Source organism: Prionailurus viverrinus, chromosome F2 (assembly GCF_022837055.1).
Source record: "Prionailurus viverrinus isolate Anna chromosome F2, UM_Priviv_1.0, whole genome shotgun sequence".
Taxonomy (NCBI): Eukaryota; Metazoa; Chordata; class Mammalia; order Carnivora; family Felidae; genus Prionailurus; species Prionailurus viverrinus.
Window position 1 is genome coordinate 3,531,604 of NC_062578.1, and position 13,238 is coordinate 3,544,841.

Genomic DNA, 13,238 nt, shown 5'->3' on the forward strand with positions numbered 1-13,238 from the left:
TGTGTAAATTTGTAAAACAAATTTTACAGATTTGGAAAAACAGATTTGGAGGGCTTAAGTAATTTTCCAAACATATTAAGTTGTGGATATTTGAGTCATTTATAGATTATTTGATTTCAAATCCATTATTTGCAATGTACAGCTTTCCTTTAATCCTTTAATGAGAAATAATTGAAAATTATGTGATATGACATATTTCTCTTATCCTGTCCAACAAAAGGACATTTCCAATAAATATTTATTTTAAATGAGATTTTGTGTGTGTATAATGCATGTGTCTTCCTTTTGCTTGTGTACATGCAGGTATCCCTATTTACATGCATTTTGCAATAAAAGTTCTTAAACACTGCGTCTTCTCCTACTTATGACTTCACTAATGTGGACTGATATAGTAGTTGGCTTAAGAATAGAATCGTAGGGGCACCTGAGTGGCTCAGTCTTGAAGCGTCTGACTTCGGCTCAGGTCACGATCTCGCGGTCCCTGAGTTCGAGCCCCGCCTCGGGCTCTGTGCTGACTGCTCAGAGCCTGGAGCCTGTTTCCGATTCTGTGTCTCCTTCTCTCTCTGACCCTCTCCCATTCATGATCTGTCTCTCTCTGCCTCAAAAATAAATAAACGTTAAAAAAAATTAAAAAAGAAAAAAGAATAGAAACATAGTGGTGCACCTGGGTGGCTCAGTCGGCTAAGCATCCAACTCCTGATCTCAGCTCAGATCTTGATCTCAGAGTCGTGAGTTGAAGCCTCACATTGGGCTCCATGCTGGGCATGAAGCCTACTTAAGAAAAATAATAAAAAAGTAGAGTTTATGATGTCATCCAACATGAATAGTGTGTTTTATATTTCATGTTGCTTTGCATAAATTGCAGTACACCTATACACTTAATTTGTGTAAGTAATTTTAACATGGGCTTGAAAACATAATTTGATGACAGGTTATAGGAGTAAAATCTGTAGTTTTAAGGCAGGTCAAATTACTTAGGACATGATCAAAAAGAAAATTTATATAATTAAATGCTACTCATTTGCACTAATAGTTTTTTTTTTCTTACTATGCACCAATTTCCAACCATAAAGGCTTATTTGTTGATTCAAAATAAATAACAGTTAATATACCTCAATTTCTGGCATAGTGATCTTATTCTTTAAGTGTTATTTTGTTTTTATTTATGAAATCTAAACATTTGGCTAAATGAAGGTATCTTGTAACTGCCAAAATGACTGTTTCTTATGTTACCTTAAAATACTTAGGAAGAGACATCAGAAGCACACATTTTCCAGATTTTCTCCTTGTTCTTTTTAAATAATATCATCTGTTCCACATAGCCCCTCTAAAACCGTGGAGTAAGAAAGAAAGCAGTATTTAGACTTGGAGATCAGTAGTGTAGCCAAAGAGGTTGGGCATGTGTGGGGATCAGAGAACCAACATCTATCCCAGGTAGAGCAAGAGAAGGGAGGGGGGGCGGTATCTCAAACCACTATAAATAGGGGGAGGTTAAAAAAGATGAGAAAGTTATAGATAAATGAAGAACGTTATAAATAAAAGCTTTCAACCTTTCAATATGCCTCCAGAATATGCATTATGTAGAGATGATTGCCTCAAAACAGAGTAATATTGAATTTATTGGAAATTCGAGGATTTGTCCAAATGGAGATCTTTGTGATTTTTGTTTCATACACCAGCAATTGAATTATTGTTTCCACTGTGGAAGGAAAAAGAGAATTGATTTTGAAAATTGACAATACCATTGTCATTATTAGTTAGGTGTAATGTCCATTCTTTTTCCAAACAAGCCATCATTTTGAATCCGGTTTAGTCAGTTTCAATCCCAGACATGCACATGAATAGTTGATGTGCGGGGACATGGCAGCCTCCCAGCTCAGCTCTCAAATTTCCACAAGCAACATGACTCGGTTGTGATGGAGATAAGACCTTGGTTGACAAAGATAATATTTGCCATTGACATTGAGTTATTTTTATGTAACCAAAAACTGTCATTCCTTAGACAACAAGAATATAGAATGTGAAAATAAGAAGAGGTTTAAAAGTTAAGATTCCAAAATATGTCCAAAAAAGTCATTGAAAGGAACTTAATGTTTGAGAGTTTAGCACTTTACTAACAGTACAGTCTCGTTTATCTTGACAAATAAATTAACCTTTGATTTGAAAATTATAAATTGCCCCATTTGTTGCAAGAATTAAAGCCTGTACACTGTCACAAAATATTTCTTTTTTAAGGGGCAGAAACAGAACCCTGAGGAAGAAAATGGTGTGTAAATATAGTATTAGGAAATGCTAACCACTTTTAAAATCCTGTCTTTCAGGAAAGAACGGTGACCATTAGAAGACAAACTGTAGGAGGCTTTGGATTAAGCATCAAGGTAACCTGTATTTCCATTCTATCCTTAAAGGCTGTGCTGTAATGCATGCATTTTTGTGTATTTTGGGTTTTGGTGATTAATAATTAGACAAATATGGCTATAGCAAAATCTTCAATATTTGCACTGAGACACAAAGTAGGTAGGTTCTCAGAAAACCTTGGCCAACTTTTGATTTAGAAAGTTTCTTAGAAAAAGTATTTGGGAATTTTACCTGGCATTGAACATAGATAGGTAATTAACTTTATCTGGGACCACCTAAAATGTCAGATCTGGTGTTGCTGTGGGCATATCTTCCTGTATCCAGCCAGGGGAGGAGCTACTGCCCCCCACCCCCCCAACCCAGTGAATGGAGCAAGAACAAGTTTTACACTAATAACAGTTAAATGTTAGTTGGGTTTTATTCATCTTTTTCTTTTGTGTCGTTTTCATTTTTATTTTTATTTTTTAGAAATCGGCAAATTTTCATGTCACAATGCCAAGTAAATAGGGTAAACACAGTTTTAGCATCTGATTTATTTTTAAAATGACCGTCCTGTTAACTTCCATTTATTAATGAATTTTAAATGCCTTTGTTTTTTGTGGATGTGGTTGACTAGTAAAAGCGTACCACACCTTCAATTTATCGTCATTGAAACAAAACAAATTTTAAAAGGATGGGAAATTATATAAATATTGGAAAAGTTAATTGCTGTCTTTAAATGCCCTTTAGAAACCTACATCTTTGCATAGATAAATGAAATTTAACTTTATCTTAAGCCAGGGGGTTAGGTATTTTGCCCACGTAGGGTGAAAATCATACATCTCAGGTATATATTTCATGAAATTTTAACACAGCTCAGTTTATGTATGCTTGGAAAGTGGAGCTCTAAATTTGGTGACTATCAGTTCTAGCTGACATTATGAAAATGACTTAGAAAAATGGACCAGCGTGGAATAGCATTGTGTTGTCAAGTGATAAGAATATTACTATATAAAATGTTAGTTTTAAAATATGTATTTAACTTTCACTTTATCGTCCATCAGCTAAATCCAGGGAGGTTTGCAGTACAAGTTATAAGAAGTGAATATGATGCCATGGGAATTATATGATACAACAGACAAGCTTTTTTTGTTTGTTTTTGTTTTTTTCTGTGATATTGATTGGGATTGCTTGAAGGGTTTAAAGATACCACTAAAGATAGTAAAAAGTCCATGAGAGAGAACAAAAGCTAAATATGAATAAAATCCAATCTCGAGAGGTGGTTTCATTTGAGATAAGCATTTTTACCTAACAGGTCGGACTCTTTTTCTGACAGTGGAGCTACATTAGTTTTATGCAGGGAAATTTTCCTTTCTATTTTTTTTCTATTTCCATTTATAATTTAAACTCAATAATATGATGTTATTTATTTTTATTAAAATGCTACAATTTTAACTAAACAGATTCTAAAATATCAGGAATTTTGCCAAATGAATTATGTCTATTTAATATTTTCATGATTTCATTCCAAACAAAACTCTTATACATCAATAAATAGATTCATTTTCTAAATCAAACGAGTGTGCATTTTCCATTCATAATATTGGCCACAAAAGCAGTGCTTGAATTGTGATCTGTGCCATATATTAGGAATTCTGACAAAAAAGGAAGTTATCTTACAATTCTTATGATACACTAATCAGAAATACAAAAATTAAGTTTATTATTTCGATTATTACCCAGTCATTCTGAAAAGTTTCTCTTTAAGATTTTCCATTTTGGTTTTCTCAATAGTTACCTCTGACACTTGCTTTTTTATTTTTAAGCTGTATTTTGTTCTGTTAGTGTGCATGTGTGTGTGTATACACACACACACACACACACACACACACTGCATATATATATATATATATATACACACACACACACACATATATATATATAAAATGAACCATTTAAGAAAATATTTTAGCCGAATGCAGAATTAATGTTTTAACTTTGACCATTTATTTTTTTCTATTTATTTATTTTTTGTATACTTATTGCTAGAACAATTTGAACCGATAATATAAATATTCCCATAAATATATGAGTGTATATCTTATCCTTATTTGCTTCAGTTAACTAATCACTGCTGGCACACACTGGAGATTTTGCAGTGAGAGTTATTGACTAAAAAGCTTGACTATCTCCACTGGAAATAACAAAAGGAAGGGTGCATCTTTAACAATTAAAAAGACATTAACTAATATAGTGAAGACTTCTACAGGTGCTCCTGAATTTCATTGTACTGAGAACATATGGTGATATTATTTCAGTTTTACCTTTCAAAAAATTATTTGTGAAAGCCTGACTAACAGGTAACAAAATGGCCACCATTTGTTTTTGGTCCGAAAACACTAAAACACTCCAATATGTGCTGTTACGAGTCAAAGCCAATGGGCCATGTTCTGTGCTCCTGCCAAATCTTGGCTGATGGGTTTTTCTTGCAACTGTCAGCCTTGTACATGGCGGCAACCCCTCAGTTTTCCCACATGGTGGCCGGTGCTACCACAGGTGGTGGACAACGTCACAGAGAGGCATCTATTCTAATGCTTTGAACGTGCCCCAGGGGCTATAGACTGTGGGCAGTGTAATATGACAGAGGCAACCAATGTCCATTAAGCTTTGATGTCACCTGTCCATGTACACTAATGTCTTGCTCCCAACACTCTCTCCGGGCAGAGACTTCCCTATTAGGGTGAGGAAAAAAAGTCAGCCTTTACCTCCTTTTATTTTCTCTACCATATTCTTGAGACAACGTTGAAACTTCTGGGACAAAAATGTGTGGCTTAGTCCCGGGGGGCTTGGAGAATGAGGTAGCCACATGTCTGTACAGTTTGATTCCAGGTCTTTGATTCGATATCCTCCCTTGAAGCCAATAAGATGTAGTGCACATTAAGGAGAGTTTCCATCCCAAAACTTCCTATAATCCTAAGGAATAAGAGAAAATTGTAAATAATAATGAAAGATTGTAGAAGATCTAAATTTTTAAAACTACAATGTAAGTAAATTTTAATCCATTTTCTTTTCAAATGTTGTCATCCCCTATTGTTTTATATTATATTATATTTTATTTTATTTTATTTTATTTTATTTTATTTTATTTATTTTTACCTTAAGATTTTAGTTTGCATTATTAGGACTTTCTTACAAGATCCGGGACTCTCCTTTGAAAAGTCATAGTTACCATCTTAAATCGTATCTGAAGATGCTAGACCCTCAGTGTGGAACACAGTCATCCAAAAAGAGCTTTGGCATCAGTCACATTACGTTTTAATATAGAAATCAGATTTATCTCCAGAGACAAATTTATTTTTTAAATTCTTAAAATCCCATCTTTTCAAAACAAGAGTGTTTTACCACGGAAAGGTAGAGACCAAAATTACCTATATATCCATGTTAATTCTAAACAAGGGGAAAAAAACCTCACAACACTGAACCAAGGACCTTTGGGCAGGTGACAGTCTTGTGCTAATGCAGCACGTGGTGAAGCAGGTGTCCTGACAGGACACAAGGCTGACTGTCTTGCTCCACGTTCCCATCCTCTGGTTTAGCTAATCGATTTGTTTCCAGCTCCTAAAAATAAAAGCGTTTCTTTTTAACCCCCCCCCCCCGAACATGCTTATCCCTGGATCTCTGCTTGTTTCTGTGTTTGCTGTCCCATGTTACAGTTTTTCTTGCACTACAGTTAGATCTAGTAGGAGCACATGTGTAACTGAGCCAGGCTACAATAAGATGAAAGTTGGAGGCACCACACACACACCTTTGTATGTGGCCCAGCTCTCTGTTGTCTTTAAATGGCATTTCACCCACAAGCTCCGACTCCAGGATCTCAAGATAGAAATGATGGCCATGCTTTCTGATCAGAAACTTAAATCATGAACCAATGCTGGGGTTTTATGCACTGTGCTCACTCCCCGGGCTGTCTTCCGGAAAGCGTTGCTCATTCGAGCTATTTTGACCCTTGTGTTGCTTTTGAGAACACTTCTGGCAACTGCTGTAACTCTGGATCTTTCCTGACAATTCTTTATGATTCTTCCTGTCTCTTACCGTTGTTGACAGTATCCTTGATTAAAACGTCCCTCAGAAGTCATTGCGTGTTTTTTCCCTTGTATTCGTTTTTGTTTTGGTTTGTCACTCAATAAAATGTCAAGCTCTTCTTATTTACGTTTTTAAATTTCCAAAAGATCATTCTCCGAAAACTGAATTGAAGGATCACTAAACTTTCCACTTATAATCATTTATCCTTCTCCGGTGTCAGACTGAAACTGCTTCCTTTTGTAAAAAGTTCAGAAATCACAGAAGTAAAAGCAATGACTCATTCAAGTCGTAATTAATAAAAGTTCATCATGCACCCACCAAGAAGACAGTTCACAGAGCAGGAGCCCTCAAACCAAAACACAGAATGAGGCTCAGGGGTATATTATTATACAGCAGCTTGTACAGTGGGAAGGCAGTGACTGTTTTTCACGGCGATTGGTCTTAAGACTGCATTACAATTTTCTTAAATGATAGGGAATGGCTCAGTGGTTCCTCCGTGTCAAACTTGGGAAACAAGTCAAGTTTTGCTTATGATTTCAGGAGGCATGAACAAAACATGACTCGGGTCAAGTTAGCCTTGCAAAATAAGGTAAATTAAGCTTTATGTATATGACTTAAACTGGTTTTGTCTGCTTGGAATTTTCAAGGCTGGTGTCCATTTGTTTTTGATTTTCACACCTTAAAGCTCTCAGATTTATTAGGCTGGCTGGTATATCCTCTCTCTGGTCCTGCAGGACATTCTGATCTGGGCCCTTGTCTGGTTTTCCCGAGTTCCTGAATTCCTATGGACTTTTCTGTCCCTTGTTCCCCACTCTTCAGCTTCTGCCCCCTTTCCCTCCCACCTTGCCTGCCTTTTGGCCTTCGGGTAGAATCTTTCTTTCACATGCTCATCCCTTTGTCTGGACTCTCCAGATACTAAGCCATTTCCAAAAATGACTTCATGGTCTCCACACCTACATTCCCAATAATCACCAAAGTTTCGCAGCAGAGGACCCAATATTCTTGTATTTTTGCCTCGTTCCTTTGAGAATCACTCTATGGATACTCCCCTTAAAGTAAGTCCCTTTTATTTGTCTTCCATATCTTTGCAAATACAACATCATACATTTGCATATTATTAAATCATGCCTCTGGTCATTGTCATTTAACAAATCACCTTTCAGAGATGGGTGTTTTGCATATTATTACTAGAAAAGGTTTTCTGGAGTATTTTTCAACAGACACGCCTCTGCCATCTATGTCCATTAAGGAAATGTTTGCAATAAAAGGTGATTTTTTATGTGGAAGCCTTAACTTTGCACAATCAAGAATGAAATTATAATAATTATTAAAATTTTATCACTTATAAATAATAATTGCAAATATTTACCGACTGCTCTATAAATCCCAGATGCTGAGCTAAATACTTTAAATTTGGTTTCATTTGGCCTTAATATCCAGCAAAGTAGGTAACTATTGCTATCCCTCTATAGACAATGGGGTTACGTACTAAGAGGTTAAGTAATTTATCCATTGTCGTACAGGGCAGAGCTAGGCCTAAACTTCACCTAAAGCAGATAACATTTTATTATTATTAATAATAATAAGAGAAGGCTCTTAATAACTATGCTCTACAGGTATAGAAACTGGAATATATAGAAAATATATATATATAATATATAACATGTAATTATAGAATATATAATATATCACATATATTATATAAAATATATGATAAATACATATATAATATATAGTTATATATATTATATAGATATACATAGATATAGAAAATTATTTAGAAATAATTTTATTTCTAAACTCTCTACCTGGGAACACAAATAATGTTTCCTTTCTAAATTATTTATGTTACGGTTTATTCAAAACTAAAATAAACAGATCAATGAGTCCAGGATCAAGCAAAGAATTTAATATCAAGGGCTTGGTATTACTTTTATCAAGTTTACCAATAAAACTATGTTTTCATACTAGGTGTAATAAATTTCTTTCTTTCAATTTATTAGTGATTTCAGGGCAAAGTCTTTAAATATCAACTGTTGATGTTAGTTTGCATATGGTTGCATTTCTCCTCATTGTGTTCCTTTTTCTTTTCACTTGAGTCTGATTCTTCTGTTTCCACCGGGGACACCATGGATATATACCTTTCCACCATAGATATAGGAGGATACCAGGCATGTAATAAGGCTTAAGTTGAAGATAATGGATTAGTCCCAAGCATCAGTTAAAAGCACTGACCGACTATCATTTTAAAGAGCATTTTTTAATTAAATAGCTTATTGAGGTGTAATTTACATACCATGCAATATAACCACATTTATAAGTTAATGGCTTTCATTATATTCACAGATGTGTGCAACCATCACTATAGTCAATTTTGGAGCACTTCATCCCCCTCATATCCTTGAGTTATCATCCCCTTCTCCACCTATCGCCCTAACTCAGCTTTATGCAACCACCAATGTACTTTCAGTCTCTATTTTGGACTTTCATATGAAGGCAGTCATATAGTATGTGGGAAGGATCATTAATCCGTGCTGAGATCAAACTAGGTGATACTAGCAGATAAGCATGGCAACTGAACAGATAAGGATATTTTCCAATATTCTTTCAGATTATATCCCTTCAGGTGCTTTTCCTGTACTTGTTCATTGGGCTCTTAACCTTAATTACTGTGTTGTTATTATCTGTTTACAAATATTTTTATTGCTGTAAGTAAATATATAATGGTGGGGTCTATGTTTCTTTTTTCCCCCCCAGATCCCAGAATATGATTGATTGATTGATTGATTGATTGATTGGAATAATGAAAATGCTGAACTGAAAATATTTGTTTGGCAAGATTCCCCAAGCTCTGAAAACATTCTGGGTTTTATTTGGTGGAATTTCACAGTTATATTGGCAAATGCTTTATATAGAATACTACTAAAAATGTTTTAGATGGGACTTTATATCCTGGTTCCTATAAAGTTAGCCATAAGCTTAATTATACATTGAATGGTATATGTTTTAATATTTTCTGGGATGCACTGTAGAATGTTGCCTCACTTTCCCTCGTCTTGATTTTACACTGGAATAGAGTTCAATGAATTCATTTATTCTCTAAACTTGAACACAAGCCATGTACCCAAGCCATCCGAAGGGTAGGTTGGGGAGAAGCCAGTAAAGGAAGCTCTACCTGGAGCTCAGGACCTTTACAGTCTAGTAGGAAAGTAGACATTGATCAAATTTTGATGTAAATAAATGTAAATCATAGCCTAGATCCAGTGTTACAGAAGTGAATTACTTCATGTAAGCAGACATTGATAAATGGGGTCCTTAAGCTGAAATTTTGAATCTGAGTAGGAGTTTGCCAGGTTAAGAGTAAAAGAAAAAAGTGTCCAGGCAGAGGGGATAGTATATATCGATGTCCTTTGGTGCTCAGAGTGATGAAGGCCCAGGATGAAGAGGCAGAGGCAGGCTGAGACCACAAGACAGGGGACCGCTGAGAATTGGGGGTTTTATTCTAAATGTAATGGGAAGTCTATCACCTATTTTAAATAGGATGAGTTGCGTTATTTGATTCTTGACTGGACAACCTTACATTTCCCCATTTAGGCCCAGAACTAAATCTAATTAACTTTAATACAGCTGGACTGCTCTCACATTTCATCCAATAAATTAAGGCACTGTAATTTTAAGTTCCAATTTTATCTCCCAAGTTTTGTCTAAAAGTTTGCTCTTTAATTAATTAATAAAGTAATTTTCTGCAATTAGATTAAGAATCCTTTCTGAGCTCTTAATGTCTGATTTAAAAAGACCCGAAAACGAAAAACCCACCTTTGGACTCAAATCATTCAAATTTCAGGACAGATTTTACATATAAAAGAAAAAAAATGTTGACAAAATAGGTGTTAGTTATATCCTGTCATTTAAAAATAGCTATAAGTCTCCAGGTGTTGAGAGACGAGTGTGGTTACTGAGTTTGCCCTCAGAAATTGCTATTCCAACTGTCTTTTCTCAAGGCAGACCCCAGCGAGAGGTTTCCCACTGGCCTAGCATGGTAACTGGTATGAAAAATCTTTGGCACTAAGAAAATCTTTGGATTCAATAGTGCAAGGAGAAAAAACTATGAAAAGCAAAACAGCTGAAGGAAAACACTCTGAGGATAGCCACACAGAGAAGAGTGACATAAACAATGTCACTCTCTGCCCCCGAATATCTGAACCATATAGTATCTGGATGAGTTTGTTTCTTCTTTTTCTACCACCTGAAACTTCATGGGCGGATGGTTCATCTCAGTTAACCAGTTTTTTCTCCTTAGAAATGGAGATGTGTTCTTAAAATTCCTCCTAATTTCCAAGTGTCTCTAGACACCAACTATGACTATGGTCATTCGATTCATTGTACATTCTTGGCTTCTACTTAAAATCATTCTGCAATGTGCTTTAAAGAATGGAGCTATCTTAGTCCTGGAAAAGCTTTTGACTTCATTTATTCATTCACTCATTCATCAACAAACATTTCAAAGATAAAAAAGAAAGACGTTACTCCATGCATTGAGTTTACATCAATGTGTGAAACAAATTACCAAAAAATTCAGTGACCTCTTGGAACTTACATTCTAGTTACGGATGGGGGAAGGAGAAAGAAAGCAAATAAATATAAGAAATGAATAAAGATAATAGTAGGTTGGAAGCTGATAATTATAATGGGAAAGAAAGAATAGAATTAAAAATAGGGGATTGGGAACTGGGAACCCTAAACAGTAAATGCTGAGGGTCTTAGAATGGATTAGTGCTAAGCTTATTTACCACTCTAATGCCATGTAATTTTATTCATAAATCTTAATTGATAGACTAATTACGATAATAGCTACCTTGTATTCAGTGTTTATTGTGTGTTAAATAAGCGTTCATTCAACTACACTATCAGTCACAAATCACTATCCTTCGATCAGATGAGAGGTCATGTTAGACACAATTAGTGCTTCTTATGGGCATACTGACCAAAAGGCAAAGGAAAATTAGGAGCTATGTAGCTTAGGTCAGAGACTTTACAGAGCTAGTGAAGGTGGGAGCTGAATATTTGGGTTGGTGAGAAATAGTGAGAAAAGAGAGTTAGCACTGGGTTTGAATTTCAGTGTGAGTGAGACGGTTTCAATATTTTATTTATCACATCTCTTTGATATTCTAGAAGGAAAAGGGACTACTTTCCAAGAAAAAAGCTGAATGTCATTACTTTTCTCAACAATAATTGCCCATCTTATATTTAAGTATATTGACAATTCAGAGTTAAAAATCGACATTCATGGAAAAACAACTGTTCTGAAATAACTTTTGTCCTTAAATAAAAAATATTTAAGAAGTTTACTTGTTCTGAAGGTAGAGAAACCCAGTGGGATTTTAGATTGTCTTTGCAACTCTCCTATATTAAAAGTGCTATATTTCTTTTATGCATGGCATTTTATTCTTTAATGCCTTCATTTGATTTTTCACCTGTTGATTTCAACCTTCTCAACTCTGTCATACCAAAACAGAAGTTTTATGTGCTCATTTCAGGGATTTATTTTATTTCCTTCCATGTAAGTTTAACTTACATATTTCTTTTTCTTTTTTCATATATTATTTGGTCAATTAGATGAAGAGTTACTGCAATGTTCTTGCCAGTTTATTGTATTTTGTTAATTGTTTCATATATACTTTCACACTAAGAGGAATATACTATTAATTAAAGAAATGCAGGTGATCCCTTTCCCATCATGCATATGCAGTCTGACTTTCTGTATCACTTTGTGCAGGTAAAGGTCTCTTTAGTTACTTAGCATCCAAGGGGGCCTGTGCTTGGTCAGCAGCCTAGAACAACTTAGCCAGTTAATGTAAATACATAATTATTTGGTATTCGAATGCTAAATAAGAATTTCTACAATGGACAGCATGATACACATTGAAGAGCATGCCCATTTAAGCACTTCCAATCTTTATATGGAAAACAAAAGCTTTCAAAGTCAACTGTTATTAGTTACTGGATGTCACCGTGAAATTCCAAACAGGTAGATTACGTTTTTTGGGAGCACTATGTGCTGAGTAGAGAAACTCCACAAGTTTGTTTAAATTCTATCTGGTGTCCATTCACGGACTATTCATTGCATGTATAGTTTTCTAACTAAAACCTGCATTTTTATTTTTTGCAATTAAAAAGCGCAATATATGATTTTCTCTTTTCAGGGGGGAGCAGAACATAATATTCCAGTTGTCATTTCAAAAATCTCCAAGGAGCAAAGAGGTAAAGCGTTAAGAGAATTATATAGTAACCATTCCTTTGTAAGCCATCCTTACTGTAGAATAAGTCGGATTAAATACTATAGATTAGGATATGATTGATCAGCTCCACGTTCCCCATGACCAGGCAGTAAGTGGCTGAGTCTGATTCCTGAGGCTCTCCCTTTATTACTTTTGGGGCATATTTCTTTCACAGAAAAGCAAAGGGGAAAGAGAAGAGAGAGTGTGACTCTATAAATCAGGGACCACATAGCTTTTCAATTGTTTCATTTAGCAAACAAACATATCCACAAACTTAATGATAACAAGTCCTGTCAAATATAGGCAGTTCCTGACATACATATTTTTTTCTGTTCTCATATGAAGTTTTACTCAGTCTATCATGAAGTTTCACTCAAAAACACACCACAGATGTAAAGCAACTGAAATCAGTAAGACAATCTAATGTTTAAAAGGAAACCCAGAGCTGATCCCATAGCCGAAGGACTGAATGTCTAGATTCAAGCTTTTTCATAGATACCTTAATACGGTAAGTACATGAGAAAATCTCGTCATCCATCC

At 35.1% G+C, this 13,238-nt stretch overlaps 1 protein-coding gene across 2 annotated transcripts in view; it reads left to right on the forward strand.

Annotated features, from left to right (window-relative positions):
- The window catches only part of SNTG1 (syntrophin gamma 1), a 340,050-nt gene that overhangs the window by 56,909 nt on the left and 269,903 nt on the right, over nucleotides 1-13,238 (forward strand). For both annotated transcript variants that reach the window (XM_047842783.1, XM_047842784.1), the window contains exons 3-4: nucleotides 2,322-2,378; nucleotides 12,624-12,681. In XM_047842783.1, coding sequence (XP_047698739.1) covers nucleotides 2,322-2,378; nucleotides 12,624-12,681 — 115 coding nt within the window. The remainder of the gene's footprint in view (nucleotides 1-2,321; nucleotides 2,379-12,623; nucleotides 12,682-13,238) is intronic.